Here is a 26,227-nt window from a genome sequence, read left to right on the forward strand (position 1 = left end):
TTATTTTTCCAGGCTTTGCCACTGTGTTGTGAAATAGGCTATGGTTGAATTGTAGTTGGATTGCGCCAAACTAGCTGGTGATCATTCCCCCAATGCAGTGGTGCCCAACCTTTTCCAACTCAGGGCCCTCTTTTAAGTCTCAAAAGCCTTTGCGGCCCACCTCCGACCCCATAAATATGAAGGCATTATAATGCGTTCTCAGACCTTTTTTTTGAAGATTGAACATAAAGGACTGAAAATGTTATCCTTAATAAACACATTATTATGTGTATTTTTATTTTTTATATTATAACATCCACCTTCCCACAAAAAAATGATACTATATTGGAAACGATTTTGCGGCTCACTTGCCATACCTTCGCGGCCCACCAGGGGGACGCGGCCCACAGGTTCGGAATCACCACCTGAATGTGCTTATGGGATTTGATAGTGGTCTAATGCTATATGGATGAGCAAGCGTTGAACTGTTGTGTATTCCAAACATCCTACATTTAGCTGGGAGATGGTTCTGAACTGGTCAATCAGACTGCTTACCAAAAACGTTAAATTAAGGAAAATCTCAGGAAAACTGTATCATAACACAATCTGTAGCTAATAATCTATGCGTTTGTATCTTTTGGTTTGAACTCCTTCAACAGCTTATTTTCATGTCTAAACAAGAAGGAGCTGTCTCACCTGCAGTTAATACAAAAGCGAGAATTCTGACCTGCTCTAGTAGAAGAACTCACATTTCCCCGATCCTTAAAACTCTTCACTGGCTGCCAGTTTCTTTCAGGATCAATTTTAAATTCTGGTTCTTACTTTCAGATCTATTCATGGTCAGGCTCCTCCTTACATCAGTGATCATTCCAGCCTTACACCACAGCTCGGGCTCTGAGGTCTGTGTTTAATGGAGTCTTCTGACCTCTTCAAGAAGCATCTTAAGACCTCTTGGGGCTGCTATGTTTGTCACCTTGTTGCCTTGACCTTTCTATGTTTTAATATTTGTATATATTTATAACTTAGCATTGTTTTGTTGTTAACACGCTTTTTGACCATGGTCTGTAAAAAGCACTTTACAAATAAAGATGACTTACTTACTAAAATGTTACCTTTCTTTTGGACTGCCTTCTTCCTGCACAAGGGAATTGTGCCCTTTCTCCTTCTCTCCGAAGGATTATTGGACATTTATTTTATACATAGTAGAGAAGACAGCTTGGTCCAAGGCAGACGTTTTGGGCTTTAAAGCATTTTTCTAAAGCTCATTAAGTGTAAGCGTCTAGTAAATTACCTGAAATGTGATGTTTAGAGATAAGTAAACTAAGGTCAGATCTCAAAACTGACCTTGTGAGTTATATATAATGATTTGAAATATTTGTCTTTTTTCATATTGCTAATGAGGCAAAAATGATCCTGATCATATACATAGGCGCCTCACAGTCTACGCTATTGATTTGGCTTGTGTTAGGAATGTACCTTTGAAACAGGAAAAGGGTAACACAGCTAGTTCTGAAACGCTATAATTCGAACACAGTTAAAGCCAAGATTATAGTTAAGACAGATTTAATGATCTTTAAAAAAAACTTTATTAGCTCAACACACAGCAACAGCTACATCTGTACAGTGTGTCCTGACTTGGCTCATATTAAAGTTTGGAAAGTGAAACCAGTCATAAAACTGCTCATAAAAGGACCAGATATGACGTAGAGTGCATTACAATGGTGTTTACATTGTAGGTACACTTAATGAAATAAAAAATCCAACATTTAATCAATGACACGTGTGTTTCATTATAGGAATACTGTATATTTGAATTGGATGCAATTAAGACCACCTGTTTATTGTTATACCACCATTTTATAACACCAGCATGCACAAGCATATATATACCAGATCTGTGAAGGCCATTAAATAGCAGTGTAGAGTAATATCCATAAGAAACCTCCATGTCCATTTAATATATTTTTCAAAATTCCAAAGATTTTTATTAATTTCAAAACGTCTGAAGTAGAAATGTTCAGCTTCAATGTCTTCGTAAATAAATCAAATGATTTTAATCATAAACAGATTACATAAAATGTATAAATCATTCAAATAAAAGTATATTCAATTCTACGATTTTACGACACCTGCATTTAATCAATTCAAACTAGACAGACATAGACACAAAGATATTACATTCAAACTTAATTTAATTATTTTACCTCAACAGGCTGTATATTTTTATCTGTTTAATAATAGAAAAGACATCAAGAAACAAGCATTATAAATTATTCGTTTGTATATGATTGATTCATAGTTTGTTTAAAACAAAAAGTGCAATGCTGGATCATTTTTAAGCAATTTAATTTTAGAGTAAACGTCTTGCAAGGTACATCGATCTTACCTTGTTAAATCACAACGTAGCGCGATTTATTATTTTTTTAAGAATCTTAAAATAATAGCTATAGTGTTTGCACAAACATGATATGCTGTTTCACTTCCGACCTCAAGGTGGCAATGTTGCTCAGCAGAGACCTGCCACCGCCATGATATAGTTATGCGAGCAAGGCTGTTAGATGAGGAGCTAGCATTGCTTGTGTTCTAGTAGCAAGTCTGATTGATTATGAGAGATAGGCGAAAATAAATCAAGGAGGCGATATTGTATACTTTACAGGATCATTTAAAAACGATAAAGCTTTTAAAATTAAATAAAAACTGCTCCCTAAGCTAAGGACTTGATGAGAAAAGGTGAGTCGTTATTGCTAATAGTAGCTTTGCTAGCTGACCCTTTTCAACGATTAAATAAATATATTTAGCCATCATGTGAAAAATGATCACACCTGCAAGTGTTGTTTACATTTTGGCGATGTCAAGTGTGTTTTCCGTTTTAAAGACTAGCACTATTGCAGAAAATGGCATCGATTGCTCACTAGGCCCCGCTGCTAATGCTCGATGTAAACAAAGTGGACTGTTCCTTCCTCCCAGCTATTTACATTCGTGTTTTCTGCTTTTATTTATTTAAGTAAACGTTCTAATGGGCTTTTCGTATTCAGCTTAGCTTGACAATATTCTATTTGTTGGAGTTATGATTTGCACCATTTACAAACCAGACACGGTAGTTGGCTGACAAAATTTGACAGGTCGTTGCTCTGTATTTTTTGTGTTAAAAACGATACCTTGCTTCGCCTTTCTGCTTTCTGTGTTTAACCATGGTCGATGTGTGTTATGGCTAAAGCGGTTTGTATAAATGAGGGATCCTCCTCTTCGGTTAAAAATGATTTAAAGGTTCCCCCAGCAATTATGTACATATAAATATAAATACTCACTCAAACTGGATGAATTCTTCCAACTTAAAACAACAACATCCATTATTTAAACTTCTGCAAGGATATAGACATTTGTTTAATTAAAATGCATTTCTCACATTATAAACGGTGACCAGTGCAATCCTACACACTCATTCATATCACAGTATGAGACCGATCAATCAGGATCAGTGTTAGTTGCAACTGAAACCACATTATAAATAGCATTATTTTACTTCAGAAAAGATCGCCAGATCATCCCTACCCACTCTCTTATCGGGGCTTATTGGGCAGGACTATTAAAATAGTACCACATATAACAAAGTTCTTGGTAGAAAACCACACCTTAACAACAGAGAACTTGATCTTTGCAAAAAAAATTAACCTCTAAAAGTCCATGAAGTTAAAAGAACAGAAAATGAAAAGTCAAGTTTAATATACAATATACATGCTTTTCTGTGTCTTGTAAATTTGCAGATGCAGGCCAGTGACCTTGGTGTTGGTGCCCAAATCGCAGCAGGGTGTGGTCATAGTCGGTCTGAGGATGAAGAGTCGTTGGGAGTAAAAGATGTGAAAAGAACTGCGACACAAGCATTTGGATTGGTCGTGCCCAAACGCAGAAGTTCATCCAGGTTTGATAGTTACACGTTAATTTCTTTTTCTTTTTTTAAGTTGAGATCACCCAATATCTTGTTTCTCCTGCCTCAGGTCGATAAAGCGAAAGAAGTTTGACGATGAGTTAGTCGAAAGCAGCCTTGTCAAGTCCTCGACCAGAGTTAAAGGTCCTCCTGTCATGGAGCCTGTCCGCTGTTCAGGAATTGAACCATCCTCCAGCGAGAAAAAGAAGGTAGTTGGTTAAATGTACACAAAAACGTGAATATACCATGTGAATTCATTGTCAAAAATGTTCCTTCTTTCATCAGTTGACAAAAACGGGGACGTCTTTATCGCAGCCCCTCATGATGATGATGAACCCGACTCCCCTTGCCAAGAGAGTGAAGAAAAGTAAACAGCTACTACATATTACTAAAGATTTGGGTCGCTGGAAGCCCACAGATGATCTTCTGCTTATAAATTCTGTATTACAGGTAAGTTTTAGACTTTGAACCAGCAAAATGATTACCATTATAAAGATGATTAAATATACATACAAAATGTACAGTCTGGAGTTTTCAGACATGAGTTGACCTCTGCCCGTTAGATAAGTGAGTCTGTCACTCACTCACCAATTTACAAAACTGATGTTAAGAGAAAGTGGACATTTATTAACGTTATCCTTGAGAGGCAGCATGTAAACGCTTGCAAGTTACTTTAAAACTACCTAACCTAAAAGAGAAATCAGCCTTCTGAACTGCACAACATTTCATTCCAACAAGCAGAATTGATAAAGACATGTTTACATCAGACATTTTCATTCAGATCTTTTATACCGTAAATAATTTATCCATGTAAACGCAGCACAAGCCTACTCTATTTGAATTGAAAGAGATCTTAATTTCTAGTTCCTCTTTTTCCAGACCACAGACCTCACCTCCGTTCATTTAGGAGTCAAGTTCAGCTGTCGTTTCACCTTGCGGGAGATAAAGGAGCGATGGTACGCCCTCCTCTATGACCCTGTCATCTCAAAGTAAGAACTCTTTTCCTGTCATCCATTCTAAATCCCAGTTTTTCACTTGCTTATAATGTTTTATATTGTTGACTCTTTGTGTAGACTGGCCTGGCAGGCGATGCGGCAGCTTCATCCTGAAGCTATAGCAGCGATCCAAAGCAAAGCTCTTTTCAGTCAGGCAGAAGAAGCGTTACTGGCCAAGATTGGTTCTGTAAATATCTAATTTCCTTAAACAATTGATACAAATATTACGTGTTGGAGCTTCTCTTTTATTAAAAAGAAGAATATATTATTGAAACTATCTGATGAAATGTGTTTTTATCACTCTTTTTCAATCAGACCAGTCAGCCCAAACTGGATGTGTTCCAGGACCTCCTGAGCAAACACCCAAGTGTCTTTCACCAATGTCGCACCCCCAAAAGTCTGCTTGTCCACTGGCAGCTTCTGAAGCAGTACTACCTGCTGGCTGACCAGAGTGGTGAGTTGAGATATCTTCACACGCAGTGTCGAATTCAGGTTCAGACACACAGCCTTCCTCCATCATTATTTATTTATTTTTTACTTTTCCTTACTTAACCAAGAAAGTTCCCCTGATCACTTTTTCAAGGGAGTCCTGGCTGAGATGCAAACAAAACTGTTAAAGATGTTATGTTTGAAACATTGACGGGTTAATAAATCTTTTCAGAATGGAGTTAAAGTCAGACTTGGGAGCCTGATTCTGTCTGTAGGAAGATGATACTGAAAAGCTATCATTGCTCCTCTTACTGTCGTTGAACTTGGGACAGTGAGTGTGTAGACATCCTGGGAGCAAAGGACCACACACTCAAATTAAGTGTATGAGTCCCTTTTTTATAAACCTGTAAAAGTGTCTGCCAAGAGCTCAGAGCTCCAACATGGGAGTAGATCTCACAATGATGCCCGAGGGCTTTGTGAGTTCAGCATACGTTGTGTTCCAACGTGGGAAAGTATGTATGAAACCCACTGAATCCCATAGTCCAGTACTGGAAGAAATGTTGCTGCAACAAGTCTCTTCCCTGCATGTAAAGAAAAACACAACCCGTTTCTCAACATGAGCCTTAGATTTTTGACAAGAGATTCAACTTGAGGCTTAAAAGACAGCAAGACATTGGTTTAAATGTTTTATGTATGCTATTCGTAACTGACATAAAGAAGCTTGTTAAGGGAGTACAGTTTGTTTAGAGTCTAAGTGGGGTGTTATTTGGATGTAATTCAGTGACATTAATGTATTTATAAAACTTTTTCAAGCTATAGAATTGACTTCCTGAATGATCTGTTTTCCTTCAGTCCAGCCTCTTCCAAAAGGTGACCAAGTCCTGAACTTCTCTGATGCAGAGCAGATTGTAGAAGAAGTCAAACTGAAGTAAGAAACCTTTTCCAGACTGGGTTCTTCTCTGCAATTAATAGTAGCAAATGTAGATTTGAACTGACTCGCATGTGTCTACAGGGAGAGCAGGGATGAAGTTCTGGAACACGGTGAGACCATCGAAGATGTCTGTGATCAAGTGATTCAAGAACGCTTTTGCCTGAACTTTTTTTTTTTGTCATTTCTAGAGTTGACGATTTCTGATCGTCACCAGAAGAAGGAGATAAGACAGCTGGAGCAGGAGTTGCCTCGTTGGCAGGTCCTGGTCGACACTATTACAGGTAAACAAATGCAGAATTGTTTTAAAAAAAATGGCACAAACAGGTTTTCATTTTTGCCAAAATGTGAATATTTTAAGTAATGTTTATTCAGAAGTTACCAAGATGCATGACGGGAAAACATTTTTTGAGAAAAGAAGACATTAAAAAATGTTATATTGTCAGAGCTGAAATATAAAAATGGAGATTTACAAAAGGCATCAAAACATCTTAGAAACAGAGATTATGATTTAATCATAAAAAGTTCAATTAAAATGCATAAATTATTCATAATTGTCATAACTGTCAACTAAATTGTTTATTTGTTGAATGTAGCATTAACGTATTTTCGCACGGAACACAAGTACTCCAGGAACCAAGCTTTTCAAAAAAAGAGACTAGAATACAAATGTAGCTTTAAACAAGGTTCGAGGGTGAATCTCTGACCATGTGTTAAATATTGATGTCTCCAGGGATGAGCATGCCGGACTTTGACAACCAGACTTTGGCAGCTCTCCGAGGGCGGATGGTCCGTTACCTCATGAGGTCTCGAGAGGTGTGTGGAGATTTCTTGAGAATTATTATCTGTGATGCTGATCATCACTCGCGCTCCTCCCTCAGATCACGCTCGGGCGAGCCACCAAGGACAAACAGATCGACGTGGATCTGTCGTTAGAGGGACCCGCCTGGAAGATATCGAGGAAACAAGGTCTGTTCACAGTTTGGGGTTTTTGTGAGTTTTGTGTTAACTAAGTTGCTGCGTTACAGGAATAATCAAACTCAAGAACAACGGGGAGTTCTTTATCGCCAACGAGGGCAGGAGACCCATGTACATTGATGGTCGACCGGTTCTGTCTGGGAATAAGTGGAAGCTAAACAACAACTCTGTGGTGGAGGTGAGTCAGGTCAGGTTTATAGGCTGGACCGGGAGACGGGTCTCATTGTTTCTTTCTCCCGACAGATCGCAGGACTTCGGTTCGTGTTTCTGATTAACCTTGAACTCATCTCGCTCATAAAAGCCGAAGCAGCCAAGATGACGCAGCAGTGAGTCGTTACCAGCTGACGAAGAATCCCAACTCGCCTACGAGTCTCTCAGCCTGTCCTGTGTCATCATCAACATTTTTTGTAGTGCCTGTCATGTCCACGTTGTTTCGTAGATTCTGTTGGTAGACTTTTTCCAGTGATCAGAGTTTTATTTAAATTCTGGAATAAAGTTTTTAAAATACATTTGGTCAAAGTTCTTCAAGTTTTTACAAAGCTGTGCGGCGCTTTAAAGACTCTAGGAGCCCAAATATACATCTGGACTGAACTTTATTTATTCTTGTCTTGTTTTCCACTTATCCGGGTTTGGTTCACAGGGGCAGCAGCTTCAGCAGTGAGGCCAAGACTTTCCTCGCCCCAACTACGATGTCTATCTCTTCCCAGGGGGCGCCCAGATGTTCACAGACCAGCTGAGAGACCTAGTCTCTCCAGAGTGTCCTGGGGTCTACCTTGTGGTCTCCTAGCGATGGGACATGCCCCTGAACACCTCACCAGCGAGGCATCCTGAAGGAGCAGCGGTTCTACTCCCAGCCACTTATCCGCGACCTTGTTCTTTCAGTCACTACCCTTTGTTCGTGACCATGGGTGAGGGTAGGGACATGCTGTACATCCACTGGTACAACATTGCCTTTTGGCTCAGCTCTCTCTTCTCCACTACGGATCAGTGCAGCGTCCGCAGAATGCAGATGTCGCCCCAATCCACCTGTCAATCCCACTTCTCTCAGTTTTCATCCCTGCAATTTCACACCAGGCCGTGATCATTTCTAGCAAGAGCTGAAGGTCAATGTCTGATGAGGCCAATAGTCATCCACCAAACTAGACCCCCCTCAACACACCGTCCATAAAGGTCGTAAACGGAATCGGTACAGTAAGGACAAGGACAATCGGGCCATGGTAGTCTTTCATAATGAAACCGTGCAACGCGTTAGTAGTGAAATCTCTGATCAACTGTAGTCGATCACTACAGCAGCAGAAGGTAAATAAACGATAAATGCTACCTATCTTTTTCTTTTTGTTCAGTGTTGAGGCATTATTTATAGTTTTGCATTAGCCGTAATAAAAGGCATTATGTTTGAACTAGAATATTTATAGATGAATCATTTCTGCCTCGAAGTTATGAATAAATTCTAAAATATTATCTTGATGAAAAAAGATAAAAGCCGGATTTTAAATGTCATTTTTAAGGAAGTGTGATTATATTTCAGAATCCACATGGTTTGTTTGAATGCAATGAAATTGTAACAAACTGAGAAAAGCTTGATTTGTGACTGGTGTCTCACAGTTGTGTGTGTGTAGAACATTTGTTTTTGGTCAAATGTTTTGAGGGCAATTTGATTTACATCCAGTTTGGCACGGCCTCTGGTCTCAAACTGGAAATTAACCTTTAGTGGACCGTTAGCGTATGTTTACCTGGATGACACACCTCGTTCTGGCCGATGTGTGTGACATGTGGAGGATCTACTTAATTATACAGCTGCAGGAAATGGAAAATATACGTGTGCGTATACTCTACATAGTTCATGTAAAGTATCGCGCATTCGGTTTTCTCCAGTCATGAGGCGCTCTTACACCGTTCACCTTTACGCTAATATCATTGTATGTACTGTTTAAAAGTTTGGCATTTCTGTAGACGTTTTGTTATCTATTTATTTGTGTGTTGTTATTCATTTTCGTGCAATTGTTAAAAGGTTTTAGATCATTTGTTCATTGGAGTGCTTTGAATCATTTAATATTGTAATGGTTACACATGTTCTTGTTAATGTTGCCAGAGTTATAGATTGTCTCGCGAGACCAGAGAGTTGATCAGGAATTGCAATTTGTCCTCGACACAGATGCTAGCATCATGGGAGTGGGCGCGGTCCTGGCACAAAATGGAACTGAAGGTGAGAAGGTGGTGGCATACTTCAGCAAGTCCTTCAAAAGGCTGAACGTCGAAAATTGTTTCTCAAGACAGGAACTTCTGGCCTTGGTTGCAGCCATAAAACACTTCAAGTACTATCTGTGTGGCCGACCATTTGTCGTTAGAACGGACCATTCTGCACTGCAGTGGCTAACGTGTTTCCGAGAGCCAGAAGGACAGGTGGCGTGGTGGATCGAAACGCTCCAGTCCTATGATTTCACAGCGGTGCACAGGGCCGGAGCTAGACACTCAAATGCAGATGCCCTGTCCCGTCGCCCCTGTGCCTCAGTGGGGTGCCGGTTCTGTGACAAACACAACAGGAACAAGACCCAGACCTGGTGGTGGAAGGATCCATTTCAAAAATCTTTAAAATATTTTGTACAGAAAGGCACAATCTACATGACATGTAATGCAAGGACATATACTTTGGAAGAAATTGTGATTGACTTCACTGACATAGGTCTTGGGGGAAAAAAATTAGAATGATATACGGGTTGAAGTTGTTGCACAGAGGATGGTAACAGAATGAATACAAGGTTCAGCATGTCCAGACTCATCAGGTCATATAACGGCACCCACTTAACAAAAGTTTTAAAGGTATTTTATGTATATATTTTTTAATACTGTTTTTTTTTGATTGAAGAAACTTTTTTTTTTATTATTGAAGAAAATAAAATATATGTAATTAAGAAACAAATCTACCCCCAAACTCCTACTGAAAGCATGACTGAGCACTCCAGATATGAACTTATTTGACTGGAGACACACAAACAGTCATAGACTACATATAAAATTTAGAAAAAAAGGGACTTGATCGCCTCAGAGCTGCAACACAATGTCCCGTTATAATCCCAATGATTTTAATAGAATAAATAGTTTTCCATGTATTTAGATCAGAAATCCGCTGTTATGGAATATTTAATTACCTATCTCAAGGACACTTGCTGGAAAATGAATTTCAAACGGGTGGCCAAGATTCTTTGGCAACTTCTCCCGCAGACTGTCAATATATATTTGTTGCCACATCACGAGCACGACTGAGCCAACGTACGTGAACGCAGCACCAGTCAGTCCAATGAGACGTTCAGCGCAGTTCGGCTAATATCTGGACTTTCTCGTCGGTGGCAGAAGAGGCGACAGAGGAGAACCGAGTTGTGAGTTGCATGAGTTGTTATTAAGATCATTGTTATTTAGTTCACACAGGTAACATAGATGTATTTTTGTTATACTGTTAATGTTGCGAGCAGAAGTGAGATTCCTGGAAATCTGCACCGTGTTGGCTAACATGTTAGCTGAGTTAGCTGTGTGTCAACTTTACACTGTTATTGACTTTTTTTTTAAACTACGGCGACGAACAGTTGCTTTTGGTTCGGTGTCTCACGAATGGTTAAAATACGAACATCCACAAGCCAAGTAATTTAATTTAATGTTTTAATGTTTTTAACACGCATTATTATGCAACTACTATGTATTAAATACTTATGTTTATGAAGCGTAAAAACTTGTCGATTCGTACTATAAACGTCAAACAATTCAAGGGTTATGGGGTCAAAATCGAAAATAATATCTAGAATATCCTAATAGTTAATAGATTTTATTGCATGTATTTATATTTATATATATTATATGTATTTCAGGGTGTTCACAATTTGGTCCCCAGTTCACCCTTTGACCACTTGGCCAAATCCAGCTCCTACTTTTTAATTTTTCTCTGATCTATGTTCTTTATCTTTATCTGTAGACTTAGATTGTATCGTCTTGTTCTTTCTCTTTATTTCTCTTTGTTCTTGTTCTTATTTTATTTTTGATTTTGATTTATTTTTTTTATGAAAAATTGCTGTATTTGCTGTGGCTATTGGAAAAAAAAACTATTTCCCGAAGGAGACCTCCTGAGGGATCAATAAAGTTCTACCTTACCTTACCTTACCTTACCTTACCTTACTTCCACAGTACACAGGAGGTTTCAATACAATCTTCCTTTATTGACTTTAGCTAAAGAACTGAATACATAATCAGTTGCTTTTGTATATAAGTAGAGGGTCAAAGGGAGGGTGATGTGTGATTTTATTTACCTAAAACATTAGTATTAGCTCTGGTACTGGTTACATACACAAGCAGTTTTATCCTACAGCTCAGGTAGAAAGGTCAGTGATCCGCCCCAAATTGAATAACGCTCACATTTATTGACTAGTGAATGAGTGACCGGCGGCCGTTGTGATTCATTTTCTGGCAGCACATCAGTTCCTTAAGGTTAGTTAAAAACCAATCGGTGAAATATGAGTTTAATCCCAGGAATATTGATTTAAGAATACTGTGAATTCTTAAAACATCATTGCATAGATCGTAGTAGATAAGATGTTAGTTTGAGTTTTTATCAATGACTTAGAAGGTAGCGTGAGTGGTCCCCGATAATGTTTCAAAACATCAACACATTGGGTGTAGTGTTGATAAAGACTCACGATAGGTTTCACTAGTCCATGTACATTGAAACAAAGCTGTGGCTAGACTGAGACCTGATGGTCCTTGACCTGTGACTCTGCTCCTAAATGAAAGTGGACTATGTAAACATGCCAGAAGCCTGGAGAAAATGTCTGTTTTGAGATTGTGCAAGAATGAGTGAGATTTAACTGTTGTTCATTATACACGTTGATTTTTTTTTAAAACACTGATGATTAAAAGTAATTTTTCAGTGGTTATTTGACTTGACTTGTGAAATTTCTCTCGGTATTCGTAGCAGCTCGTGTGGATATAGATTAATATATTTAAATGTCATTTTGATTCAGACTTACTTACAATATCGATGGTAACTAGTTTGTTTATTCACAGTTTATGACCTGCTACGACTAACCAGTGAGAAGTAGCAATGGCAGGCATGTTGAAGATAACATTATCTTAATGACTACAGAAGCCTGATAAGCAACCAACCTGTAAAGGTGATTTAATTCCTAAATGTGTTCAGTTACGAGCGGGTGGACCTGATGACTTCAAATGTATCAGGGGTGTGGTCGGGATCTCGGGATTCTGTTTGTTGTCAAAGGTAAATATGTGCTGATGCTTGAAGATTATCTGTACTCGTGTGTTGTTGTAGGACAGGAAATAGAAACATTTAAGCAAACAACAAAAACAAATAGTTAACAAAAAGAAAAAGGTGCTTAAGATCAAGGATTAGCACACATTACAACCCTTAAATTAGGGATTTGAATAAATGTCAATCACTGAGAATGACTGTGTGGCATATTTTATGGACTTCTACAAATGTTGAAAATGATACTGAACTCTCATATTTTATTTTTCTCTTCCAATCTTATATCTTCTTTCATTTTCTATAATAATTGTTCCTATAACCTGGTATTTCTATACATTGATCTTAAACGAGTTATTATTATAATTGAAATGCATGATTCTCACACCTGGATCGTGGGACGACATTCAAAATGAAAGTATCACCGATGATATTTTCTTATCCAAAGAAAACCTGGACGAGTATATGTGGACGAGTCCACTTTACATTGATGTAATACACATGCTCAGGGGAATTCCTGATGAATACAAGTTGGGTGATCCAATTGCTAAAGTTTGAATCACTATTTCTTTGGATCACACCTAAGGTTGACAGAATTCACTTCATATATTGTAATGCTCCGAGATTGTTTAATTATGTGGTTCCCATTGAAATCTCACTGTGGCGTCGGTGAAAATGCTATTGTCGGGTGCTTCGATTTGATAGTTCCAGTTGATGTTTGCGTAGGAATTTTTTGGCCTGTTGTGGATGCTGTTTGGTGCCATGCACCAGAGCACTGATGACAAAATAGTTCTATCTCCAAAGATGCCGCTGACGTTCTTTTTCGAATCAAGACGCAGAAAGACAGCTATTTTTGGGAAACTGGGAGGGAAATCATTTATATGAAGGTGGAATTATGGTGGAAAACTGAATAAGATCTTTTCACTGCGTGCCTTGGCTCTGGACGCAGACGAGGAGGACCAGTCGAAGGGACTGGACTACTGAGGATGGTCATGGATGACCTTGGGACGAAGGCCCCAGTCGTGGGCCCAACAAAAAAGACATTTTACATTATGGACGAATGATGGTATTTACAGTTTCACATAGAGAGCATTTGCAGGTACATGTTAACACGGTGGTGTAGGGAATGGTTTGAGAAAAACAAATTAGATGAAATAACCTCAAGATATTCTCGTCCCTGATCATTCCTTCACAGATGGAAGCATAAAGAACTGGTAGCAAGTGTGACCGAGATTGGCCTCATGCAATGCTCTTAATTTGAAAGCCGTACTTTTTGGAGGTAGATTTGTTTCTTTATTATTCATTTAAAAAAGTTACTTTTATCAAAAACGATTTCAATCCAAAAAGAAGTTAGTTGAAACCAAAAAAAATACTTTGGTGTAAAAAAAAGTAACTTAATTAATTGAGTGTACTTTTGTCATTTTTTTGTGGCATGGCCATATTATGGGTATATTATGGACAGTTGTGAAAGACAAAGTGGAAGGATTTCAGTACACAGGAGGTTTCAATACAATCTTCCTTTATTGACTTTAGCTAAAGAACTGAATACATAATCAGTTGCTTTTGTATATAAGTAGAGGGTCAAAGGGAGGGCGATGTGTGATTTTGTTTACTTAAAACATTAGTATTAGCTCTGGTACTGGTTACATACACAAGCAGTTTTGTCCTACAGCTCAGGTAGAAAGGTCAGTCATCTGCCACACATTAAATAAAGCTCACGTTTATTGACTAGTAAACTTACATTGAAACAAAGCTGTGGCTAGACTGAGACCTGATGGTCCTTGACCTGTGACTCTGCTCCTAAATGAAAGTGGACTATGTAAACATGCCAGAAGCCTGGAGAAAATGTCTGTTTTGAGCTTGTACGAGAATGAGTGAGATTTAACTGTTACTCATTATACATATTGATTTTTTTGACACACTAATGATTTAAAGTAATTTTTTATTGGTTATTTGACTTGTGAAATATCTCTCGGTATTCGTAGCAGCTCGTGTGGCATCAGGTTAGATCTGCCAGCAACGTACTGCTATGATATAGTTAAAAGTTTGATTTAAATGTCATTTTAATTCAGACTAACTTACAATATCGGATGTATATGTATTCACAGTTTATGAACTACTACTTCTAACCAGTGAGAAGTAGCAGTGGCAGGCATGTGTAAGATAACCTTATCTTAATGACTACAGAAGCCTGATAACCGCAGATAAACCCAAATTGCCCCAAGTGAAAGAGCTACCTTTATTGTGCTCATAAATAATGTTCCCTCTAATGTATTAGCATCTGAGTGGTCCCTTGCACCACTGTGAGCGACACCAGACACACTGTAGTCAGGCCAGTATCACATCCATTCAATATGAACTTGATATAATTGTTAGTTTATAACATGAACCTGTCATCTTTGATAATTAAATATCTGCCTTTTAGCTAAAATAATATGATTTAAATGTCAATTTCTCTAAAACTCTACATCGAAATAATATTTTCTGGGACAGTAGTCTACATCTTCAAGAAGAAATGGCAGTGAATGATTGTTACCCATGGAGTGTACTGCTTTATAACATCTTAAACTTGCTAGTTTAAAGGGCCTGAAACCAATTAACTAGGTGGAAATCTACATTAAAGTGTATGATAATGATAATGAGGATTATAAGGCAGATTCAATGCTCTTAATTTGTAAAGTTCATTTCCTACTTCTAAATGACTTTTGGACTGTGAAGTCAAGCTTGGACACCATCGATTCAAGTCAAGACTGAAGAAGCCCAGAACGATGGATGGCTCGACCACAGTAAGACGTCAGCACTGTTATATTTAAATGTTACGTTACGACGACTCAAATCACACTGTTGTGTTATTAAAGATGGAGACGCCAGTGTATCTTTTGATTCGATAATATTGCGTGGTGCCCTTCTGGCCGTGGTTGTTTTTTTTAATGACCTCAAATGATTATAAATGTTCAATGTTGCCAACTGTACCAAAGTACATGTATCAGAATCAGAATCCTTTATTTGTCCCGCGAGGGGAAATTCGGTTTACACAGTAGAGCAATATACAAACAAATAAAAACATCCAGAAATAAAATAATAAAATGAAAAAAATCTAAATAGAATAAAATGTGTATGCATACACACAGACAATGGCAATACAAGTCATTCTGATTCTGAACAATCTCACTTTTTGCAATGTTGAGCAAAAAAAAACACGCAATTAGTTCATTTTCCATAATCGAAAACTGTATATATAAAATCCTAAAAACTACAAAGTCAGACTCGTTGAAGCCCGTAAAAAGTATTTTGAGTTGTGAGTGACATTGATGCATGATACTAGATCAGACCCAGCCTTAGTTGATAAGTTGAAGTGGAGTTGAGACCCCCACCATCCCATGTTTACTTTCCCGTGGCCTCTTGTAAAACATAACCTTGCTACTGGTTTCGTCAATTGAGGAGGAGTGGATTTATGGACTGAGGCAAGGGCATTACAAAATTAGTAATACTCAAATGCCTGTTTGACCATCAACAGTCAGTGAGAAGCTCCTGAGTAGCTGAAAGCTACTCGAGTCCCCTGCAAACCCTATTGACTAAATCAACCTAAATAGAAAACAAATGATGATGATCAAAGACAATCAAATGCATACAAACATCTACCTGTTCCTTAAATGTTAAGAATATTTTTGTTTTTGCATTCAATTGAGGGTTATGAGATTGTAAAGGTGTTTAAATTCCTAAATGAGGGATGTGTTCAGTGACGAGCGGGTGAACCAGATGACTTCAAATGTATCAGGGGTGTTGGTCTGTTTGTTGACAAGGATAAATATGTGCTGGTGCTTGAAGATTAGATTAGATTAGAAGATCTGTACTCATGTGTTGTTGCAGGACAGGAAACAGAAACATTTAAGCAAACAACAAATACAAATAGTTAACAAAAAGAAAAAGGTGCTTAAGATCAAGGATAAACACACATGGGCCCTTTCCGTTAGGGATTTGAATAAATGTCAATCACTGAGAATGACTGTGTGGCATATTTTATGGACTTCTACAAATGTTGAAAAAGATACTGATCTCTGATTATTTTATTTTTCTCTTCCAATTTTCTACCTTCTTTCAATTTCTATAATTATTGTTCCTATAACCTGGTATTTCTATACATTGATTTTAAACAAGTAATTGAAAAGCATGATTTTCACACCTGGATCGTGGGACGACATTCAAAATGAAAGTATCACCGATGATATTTTCTTATCCAAAGAAAACCTGGACGAGTATATGTGGACGAGTCCACTTTACATTGATGTAATACACATGCTCAGGGGAATTCCTGATGAATACAAGTTGGGTGATCCAATTGCTAAAGTTTGAATCACTATTTCTTTGGATCACACCTAAGGTTGACAGAATTCACTTCATATATTGTAATGCTCCGAGATTGTTTAATTATGTGGTTCCCATTGAAATCTCACTGTGGCGTCGGTGAAAATGCTATTGTCGGGTGCTTCGATTTGATAGTTCCAGTTGATGTTTGCGTAGGAATATTTTGGCCTGTTGTGGATGCTGTTTGGTGCCATGCACCAGAGCACTGATGACAAAATAGTTCTATCTCCAAAGATGCCGCTGACGTTCTTTTTCGAATCAAGACGCAGAAAGACAGCTATTTTTGGGAAACTGGGAGGGAAATCATTTATATGAAGGTGGAATTATGGTGGAAAACTGAATAAGATCTTTTCACTGCGTGCCTTGGCTCTGGACGCAGACGAGGAGGACCAGTCGAAGGGACTGGACTACTGAGGATGGTCATGGATGACCTTGGGACGAAGGCCCCAGTCGTGGGCCCAACAAAAAAGACATTTTACATTATGGACGAATGATGGTATTTACAGTTTCACATAGAGAGCATTTGCAGGTACATGTTAACACGGTGGTGTAGGGAATGGTTTGAGAAAAACAAATTAGATGAAATAACCTCAAGATATTCTCGTCCCTGATCATTCCTTCACAGATGGAAGCATAAAGAACTGGTAGCAAGTGTGACCGAGATTGGCCTCATGCAATGCTCTTAATTTGAAAGCCGTACTTTTTGGAGGTAGATTTGTTTCTTTATTATTCATTTAAAAAAGTTACTTTTATCAAAAACGATTTCAATCCAAAAAGAAGTTAGTTGAAACCAAAAAAAATACTTTGGTGTAAAAAAAAGTAACTTAATTAATTGAGTGTACTTTTGTCATTTTTTTGTGGCATGGCCATATTATGGGTATATTATGGACAGTTGTGAAAGACAAAGTGGAAGGATTTCAGTACACAGGAGGTTTCAATACAATCTTCCTTTATTGACTTTAGCTAAAGAACTGAATACATAATCAGTTGCTTTTGTATATAAGTAGAGGGTCAAAGGGAGGGCGATGTGTGATTTTGTTTACTTAAAACATTAGTATTAGCTCTGGTACTGGTTACATACACAAGCAGTTTTGTCCTACAGCTCAGGTAGAAAGGTCAGTCATCTGCCACACATTAAATAAAGCTCACGTTTATTGACTAGTAAACTTACATTGAAACAAAGCTGTGGCTAGACTGAGACCTGATGGTCCTTGACCTGTGACTCTGCTCCTAAATGAAAGTGGACTATGTAAACATGCCAGAAGCCTGGAGAAAATGTCTGTTTTGAGCTTGTACGAGAATGAGTGAGATTTAACTGTTACTCATTATACATATTGATTTTTTTGACACACTAATGATTTAAAGTAATTTTTTATTGGTTATTTGACTTGTGAAATATCTCTCGGTATTCGTAGCAGCTCGTGTGGCATCAGGTTAGATCCGCCAGCAACGTACTGCTATGATATAGTTAAAAGTTTGATTTAAATGTCATTTTAATTCAGACTAACTTACAATATCGGATGTATATGTATTCACAGTTTATGAACTACTACTTCTAACCAGTGAGAAGTAGCAGTGGCAGGCATGTGTAAGATAACCTTATCTTAATGACTACAGAAGCCTGATAACCGCAGATAAACCCAAATTGCCCCAAGTGAAAGAGCTACCTTTATTGTGCTCATAAATAATGTTCCCTCTAATGTATTAGCATCTGAGCGGTCCCTTGCACCACTGTGAGCAACACCAGACACACTGTAGTCAGGCCACTATCACATCCATTCAATATTAACTTGATATAATTGTTAGTTTATAACATGAACCTGTCATCTTTGATAATTAAATATCTGCCTTTTAGCTAAAATAATATGATTTAAATGTCAATTTCTCTAAAACTCTACATCGAAATAATATTTTCTGGGACAGTAGTCTACATCTTCAAGAAGAAATGGCAGTGAATGATTGTTACCCATGGAATGTACTGCTTTATAACATCTTAAACTTGCTAGTTTAAAGGGCCTGAAACCAATTAACTAGGTGGAAATCTACATTAAAGTGTATGATAATGATAATGAGGATTATAAGGCAGATTCAATGCTCTTAATTTGTAAAGTTCATTTCCTACTTCTAAATGACTTTTGGACTGTGAAGTCAAGCTTGGACACCATCGATTCAAGTCAAGACTGAAGAAGCCCAGAACGATGGATGGCTCGACCACAGTAAGACGTCAGCACTGTTATATTTAAATGTTACGTTACGACGACTCAAATCACACTGTTGTGTTATTAAAGATGGAGACGCCAGTGTATCTTTTGATTCGATAATATTGCGTGGTGCCCTTCTGGCCGTGGTTGTTTTTTTTAATGACCTCAAATGATTATAAATGTTCAATGTTGCCAACTGTACCAAAGTACATGTATCAGAATCAGAATCCTTTATTTGTCCCGCGAGGGGAAATTCGGTTTACACAGTAGAGCAATATACAAACAAATAAAAACATCCAGAAATAAAATAATAAAATGAAAAAAATCTAAATAGAATAAAATGTGTATGCATACACACAGACAATGGCAATACAAGTCATTCTGATTCTGAACAATCTCACTTTTTGCAATGTTGAGCAAAAAAAAACACGCAATTAGTTCATTTTCCATAATCGAAAACTGTATATATAAAATCCTAAAAACTACAAAGTCAGACTCGTTGAAGCCCGTAAAAAGTATTTTGAGTTGTGAGTGACATTGATGCATGATACTAGATCAGACCCAGCCTTAGTTGATAAGTTGAAGTGGAGTTGAGACCCCCACCATCCCATGTTTACTTTCCCGTGGCCTCTTGTAAAACATAACCTTGCTACTGGTTTCGTCAATTGAGGAGGAGTGGATTTATGGACTGAGGCAAGGGCATTACAAAATTAGTAATACTCAAATGCCTGTTTGACCATCAACAGTCAGTGAGAAGCTCCTGAGTAGCTGAAAGCTACTCGAGTCCCCTGCAAACCCTATTGACTAAATCAACCTAAATAGAAAACAAATGATGATGATCAAAGACAATCAAATGCATACAAACATCTACCTGTTCCTTAAATGTTAAGAATATTTTTGTTTTTGCATTCAATTGAGGGTTATGAGATTGTAAAGGTGTTTAAATTCCTAAATGAGGGATGTGTTCAGTGACGAGCGGGTGAACCAGATGACTTCAAATGTATCAGGGGTGTTGGTCTGTTTGTTGACAAGGATAAATATGTGCTGGTGCTTGAAGATTAGATTAGATTAGAAGATCTGTACTCATGTGTTGTTGCAGGACAGGAAACAGAAACATTTAAGCAAACAACAAATACAAATAGTTAACAAAAAGAAAAAGGTGCTTAAGATCAAGGATAAACACACATGGGCCCTTTCCGTTAGGGATTTGAATAAATGTCAATCACTGAGAATGACTGTGTGGCATATTTTATGGACTTCTACAAATGTTGAAAAAGATACTGATCTCTGATTATTTTATTTTTCTCTTCCAATTTTCTACCTTCTTTCAATTTCTATAATTATTGTTCCTATAACCTGGTATTTCTATACATTGATTTTAAACAAGTAATTGAAAAGCATGATTTTCACACCTGGATCGTGGGACGACATTCAAAATGAAAGTATTACTGACGATATTCCCTTATCCAAAGAAAACCGGGACCAGTATATGGGGACGAGTCCACTTTGCATTGATGTAATACTCATGCTCAGGGGAATTCCTGGTGAATACAAGTTGGGTGATCCAATTACTAAAATCTGAATCACTATTTCTTTGTATCACACCTAAGGTTGACAGAATGCACTAAATATATTGTAATTATCTGAGATTGTTTAATTTAGTGGTTCCCATTGAAATCTCACTGTGGCGTCGGTGTGGTGCTTCGATTTGCTAGTTCCAGTTGATTTTTGTGTAGGAATTATTTGGCCTGTTGTGGATGCAAAACAAGAAGGATCTGTCTCGCCTGCAGAATTCTGACCTGCTCTAGTAGAAGAACTCACATTTATCTCCTTATCCTTTTTTATTTCTTATCCTTTTTATATTATATATCATTTATACTTTCTTTTTATAGTTAAAAAATTATCATCAACAATGATGAGTCTGTATGTTTATAGAATTATTTAAAAAAGCTTCTTTTTTTTTTAATTAAAAAATGTTGCAGTGTCTTTGTGTGTGATAATGATTAGTTGGTAGAAATGATATCTTATCTCCTGTTGCATATACAGGCTTTAAATAAGAGGCTGAAGTCTACATACAAGAGCTCCACCTAAAAAAAAATTCACCAGCCGCCACTGCCCTCAACAGTAGTCCGCAGTTTAATCCTTGCTGATAGACATCATACTTTCACTTTTTATTTTCTTTTGTTCTTTCTTTTATTTGGTCTTTCTTTTACCTCATATTTAATTATTTATTTATTTATTTGAGATAAATAAAGCAAGTGTGTCATTCGATCTTCAATATATTTTGTCTTCACAATCTCATATCTCCGCAGAACTAATGCGATGTTCCTGCTCAGACGCTACAAATGTCTCAGTCAGTTTGGGGCTCTCAGCACACTGAGGTAAGAAAAACCTTTTGAGTCATTTAAATCGCATCATGCTCTCTGTCCATCCAAACATTTAGGATAGAGAGCTTAACTGTTTTGTTATCGTTTTTCATTATTATTGATTTATATTTGCACTTTGTTTAATATTTTTCCTGCTGTGAACTTGTCATTTTTCCCATTGTGGATGAATAAAATACTAAATTATAATCTATTATTATACATTAATATATTGTCTTCACCAGTGAATCATCTGGTGTAGCTTCGATCATGCAGATGGGAATACAAATTAGATTCAAGGCACATATGCATTTAAAATCAAATGTTTTCTTTTCCCACTGTGAAAAATGTTTTGCAGGCCACATTTCTCAATCATGCTCAAGGTCATTTTTTTATATTGTACCACAGACATCCAGTCACTCCGGCTGCAGCGGCGGCGTCATCTTCAGCTATCCGGCTCTTGAGCAGGACTACGGACCACCAGAGATCCGACTCCCGTCAACAATGGAAACTAGTCTTGGGCGGGGTGCTGACTGGTACTGGGGTGTTTCTGTTGCACAGTCGTCACGAACACAAGGTGAGACTAAGTTTCAGAGAGATATCAACCAAACTTGTGAGAGAAAGGTTGTTGATTTGGTGATAAGGTGGACTTGGTACCAACCTCAGTTTTGTTTAATTTGAGGAAGTTTTGGGTGAACCAGGGTCACACTTCCGAGAGGCAGTCAAGGAAGTGGGTGGAAGAGAGGACGAGGGTTTGGTGGTGGGAAGAGCTGGGTGTCATCGGCATAACAGTGAAACTTGATGTTGAATCATAATTGAATGTCCTATGGTTATAAAGTTGTGAATCTGTCGTTTTTTGTCCTGCTAATAAAAGTTTTCTCTTCTAAAAGGCCGACAGCTTGGAATCTCAAGCAGTCCAGGAGCCATCTGCTCTCCCTATCTTCAGCCAGGAGGAGGTTACCAAGCACCGCTCACTCGAAGAAGGGGTCTGGGTCACCTTCCAGGGCGGCGTTTATGACATCACAGAGTTTGTCAGCATACATCCCGGTGGTAGCAAGATCATGTTGGCAGCAGGCGGCGCTCTGGAGCCATTTTGGTCACTGTATGCTGTGCACAACCAGGAGCACGTTTTAGAAATCCTGTCAGAGTACAAGGTGGGATGTTTGTTGTTTGGCCTTGACACTATTGACATGGTGTGAGATGTGAACCCTATGCAAAGATTTTTTAACATGTTTTCCTCTTCAAGGTTGGTGAGTTGAAAGCAGAGGACCAGAAAAAACTGCAGTCCATAAAATCATCTGACCCGTACTCCTCTGATCCAGAGCGCCACCCTGCTTTACGCATTAACAGTCTCAAGCCCTTCAATGCTGAGCCGCCTCCAGAAATCCTGACCGACAGCTACATCACTCCGACTGCTTTCTTTTTCAAGAGGAACCACCTACCGGTTCCTCAAGTGGACCCTGATACGTACCAGCTGCAGGTGGAGGGTCTCCCCTCAGGGGTCATGAAGCTTTCGTTGGAAGAGCTGAAGACCCGCTTCCCGAAACACACGGTGACGGCCACACTGCAGTGTGCGGGGAACCGCCGCTCGGAGATGAACAAGGTCAGAACGGTCAAGGGTCTGAACTGGGAAAACGCCGCCATCAGCAACGCGACATGGAGTGGGGTCCGACTCCGAGACGTCCTCCTGGCTGCTGGTTACGGTGAGCATGTGGCCCGTTGGGCTCGCCACGTCCACTTCGAGGGTCTGGATAAGGATGTGACGGGGACCACGTACGGCGCTTCTATTCCTCTGCACAAAGCCGTGGCAGACGAAGGTGACGTCCTGTTGGCTTACGAGATGAATGGTGAGCCCATTCCGCTGGATCACGGGTTCCCGGTCCGGGCCGTTGTGCCTGGAACAGTCGGCGCCCGCAATGTGAAATGGTTAGGAAAGATTGTCGTGAGCGCTGAGGAGAGCAGCAGCCACTGGCAGCAGAACGACTACAAGGGCTTCTCCCCCGGCGTGGACTGGGACACGGTGGACTTCAGCTCCGCCCCGGCCATCCAAGAGCTCCCTGTTCAGTCCGCCATCACCAGCCCAGCAGACGGTGCCGTGGTGGACCGAAGCGAGGAAGAGGTGACGGTGAAGGGCTACGCCTGGAGCGGAGGAGGCAGGGAGGTGATACGAGTGGATGTTTCCCTGGACGGGGGCAAGACGTGGCAGGTGGCTCCGTTGAGAGGCAGTGACAAGGATCAGGATCCAGAAGCACCACCTCCTCCTGGGCGGGCGTGGGCCTGGAAGCTGTGGGAAATCACTGCTCCTCTTCCTGCACAGGCTCAGGATCTGGAAATAGTTTGCAAAGCTGTCGACAATAGTTACAACATGCAGCCGGACTCCATTGCCCCCATTTGGAACTTGAGGGGGGTCTTGAATAATGCCTGGCACCGAGTAAGGGTGAAGGTCAGAGAAGATGAAAGTGAAGAGGAGTGAACAAAATGAAAATATATGACTTCGGGAACAATATTGAAGAACAATTGACTTTTTAGCTGAATTGTTATTTTTATACAAAAGATTTTATGTTTGTTGGTTGTTATTTTATGATTTTATTTACCAAAATGCAGTGAATGGACTACACACACACACACACACTTCCTCATATCATGGAGGCCATTTCTTTCTTCTGCTGTTCTGCAGGTCTAAATTGAGGAAATTGTACTTTTAGGAACTTGGACAAACAGAAATAGATGAAGGAACTAACGATGTTTTCCACTATATTTTGCCGTAGTATATGACAAGAACTAAATTCGACATTCTGTCCCTCCTGCAGTCCCACTGAGCATTTTAATTTCTATATATGATACTAAAGAAAATAATATAATTAAATGTATATTCATTTGTTTTAAATTCTCGATGTCTGCGCTACATTCCTCTGTGATGTGTGTGACTTTGCGTCCGCGATGCCGTTTGCCTGGACCTCAACGGAGATCCGGATTGGTGGTCAGATGATTTAATTTACTCTTTTTACTTCAGTATTTACTCCAGAGCTACCCAGATGGTCCAGCTGTCACCCACGTGGCCGCTGGAGTAGCCTTCAAAAAGTCCTGCTTTGCTCCGCTGTCACTGCCTCAGTGATGTCATCAGCGCTTCATATCGGCCTGTTGAATGCTCGCTCCATTGCAAATAAATCCTTTTCTCTGAATAATCTCTTCACAAGAGAAAAGTTGGATTTATTCTGTCTTTCAGAGACATGGCAGAGAGTGGAAGAGTTTATTCATCTTAATGAACTTTGTCCTGCTGGCTGCTCTGTCGTAGGGAAGCCCCGCCCCCTTTCGTTGTGGTAGTGGTTTAGCTGTTGTGTATAGAGACAGTCGTACATGCAAAGTGATTCAGACACAGAAATTGAATTAATTTGAGTCCCAGATGATCTTGATGGGTTCTACAAGACCTTTCTTTTTTGTTTCAGTCTACCGTCCTCCTGGTCTGGCTGCAGTGTTCTTGAAGCATTTTAGTGACTGTTTAACTTCCATTATTAAAATGAAAGCTGTTCTTATTCTTTGAGACTTTGATCTTCACGTTCATGACATCACATCTTGCTCTGCAAAAGGACTTTTAACTCAGAAAGCTTAGTCAATTGTTTGCTAAAAAATCAAACAATGGCTGAGTAAAAACATGTCACAGCTAAATGTGGACAAAACTGAAACTCTGGTCATTGCTCCTGATGATAAGATTCCAGGGTTGAGTCAGTTCTTGGGTGACTTAGGTCAGTCTGTCAAACTTAGCCTGAGAAACCTGGGTGTTGTATTTGACAAAGACATGTCTCTAGTTAAAAACTGCAGAAAACTGACCAGAAACTGTTTCCGTCAACTGAGAAAAATCTCTAAATTTGGGAAAGTTATGTCACAACACGGTCTGGAGCTTATAATCCATGTGTTTGTGTCTCCTTGTTTGGACAGTTTTTGTCGTTATTGTAACAGTTCATTTCCCCGATCCTTAAAATACTGTGGATCAGAATCTACTAATGGATCCTGAACAAACTCCCGGACTAGAGGAGAAAAATCCTTCCAGACTGTTGCTCCTAAGCTTTGGAACGATCTTCCTCTCCCTCTGTGTTTGATGGATCTACTGACTCCTTCAAGAAACATCTTAAGACATTTTTATTTGTGCAGGCTTTTTCTTAATTTTCTAGGACTCCTGTGTTTATTTCCTTGTTATTTTGACCTTTTAAAACAGGTATTTCAGCTGTGATTTATTTTTGATTATTAAAGCGATTTTGTGGCGCTGCTCTGAGAAAGGCGCAATAAATAACTTTTACTTACTTAAAGGGAATCTAATCATAGAGACACAATTAAATTAGTGCAATTATTTTGTGTAGATAATATAGATACAAGTGGTATATTTCTGAGTAAAATTCAAGTTCATGTTTTCATAAAAGATATACACATGGATGTATGTGTGACAGAGAATGATTGATAATATAATTTAGTTTTAACACATGGAAGGCTTGCAATAGCAAATTTAACATGTATGAAGTGATGTAACTGAACATAAAACAAATCCAGACAACCACTGTGGTTTATTCTGTTTTTTTTTCTTTACCTTTATTTACTTAATACAACTTTGTCTGCTGATGGTTGACAACCAGGGTTTGTAATTACAAGTACTTAGTACTATAAGTGGAAAAAAGGTTATTCCACTGTAATTGTGAATCTTATTCATGTACAAAGTTATCAGAGAGGCGTGTTTTATTCAGACAATTAATTCATTAATAAAGTATTAACTCCTGCATCTATCATGTGACTATTATCTCAGTTTTTGTCAGAAGAAATGCCGTAACTA

The 26,227-nt window shown here is 38.7% G+C and overlaps 2 protein-coding genes across 2 annotated transcripts; both read left to right on the forward strand.

Annotated features, from left to right (window-relative positions):
* Nucleotides 1-2,534: 2,534 nt before the first annotated feature.
* On the forward strand, nt 2,535-7,741 carry mcrs1 (microspherule protein 1). The gene is made up of 14 exons (XM_087801499.1): nt 2,535-2,709; nt 3,744-3,898; nt 3,975-4,113; nt 4,190-4,354; nt 4,784-4,893; nt 4,978-5,086; nt 5,215-5,353; nt 6,181-6,256; nt 6,341-6,369; nt 6,448-6,540; nt 6,990-7,072; nt 7,138-7,225; nt 7,285-7,412; nt 7,478-7,741. Exons 2-14 carry the CDS (start codon nt 3,744-3,746, stop codon nt 7,562-7,564), a joined length of 1,401 nt encoding a protein of 466 aa, XP_087657625.1. The 5' UTR covers nt 2,535-2,709; the 3' UTR covers nt 7,565-7,741.
* Nucleotides 7,742-10,540: 2,799 nt separating this feature from the next.
* Nucleotides 10,541-26,180, forward strand: suox (sulfite oxidase). Its single transcript, XM_087801323.1, has 5 exons — nt 10,541-10,611; nt 21,358-21,426; nt 21,817-21,985; nt 22,299-22,562; nt 22,655-26,180. The coding sequence occupies exons 2-5, from the start codon at nt 21,368-21,370 to the stop codon at nt 23,879-23,881; spliced, it is 1,719 nt and encodes a 572-aa protein (XP_087657449.1). The 5' UTR covers nt 10,541-10,611; nt 21,358-21,367; the 3' UTR covers nt 23,882-26,180.
* The last annotated feature ends 47 nt before the right edge of the window (nt 26,181-26,227 follow it).

The sequence above is a fragment of the Callionymus lyra genome, chromosome 10 (assembly GCF_982586985.1).
Source record: "Callionymus lyra chromosome 10, fCalLyr1.hap1.1, whole genome shotgun sequence".
Classification (NCBI taxonomy): Eukaryota; Metazoa; Chordata; class Actinopteri; order Syngnathiformes; family Callionymidae; genus Callionymus; species Callionymus lyra.

Coding starts and splice junctions, on each gene's coding strand:
- mcrs1 (XM_087801499.1), top strand. CDS start 3,744: ATGCAGGCCAGTGACCTTGGTGTTGGTGCCCAAATCGCAGCAGGGTGT. Junction 5,087..5,214: donor TACTGGCCAAGATTGGTTCT/GTAAATATCTAA, acceptor TTTTTCAATCAG/ACCAGTCAGCCCAAACTGGA. Junction 7,226..7,284: donor GAAGATATCGAGGAAACAAG/GTCTGTTCACAG, acceptor GCTGCGTTACAG/GAATAATCAAACTCAAGAAC.
- suox (XM_087801323.1), top strand. CDS start 21,368: ATGTTCCTGCTCAGACGCTACAAATGTCTCAGTCAGTTTGGGGCTCTC. Junction 21,986..22,298: donor ACAGTCGTCACGAACACAAG/GTGAGACTAAGT, acceptor CTCTTCTAAAAG/GCCGACAGCTTGGAATCTCA. Junction 22,563..22,654: donor AAATCCTGTCAGAGTACAAG/GTGGGATGTTTG, acceptor TTCCTCTTCAAG/GTTGGTGAGTTGAAAGCAGA.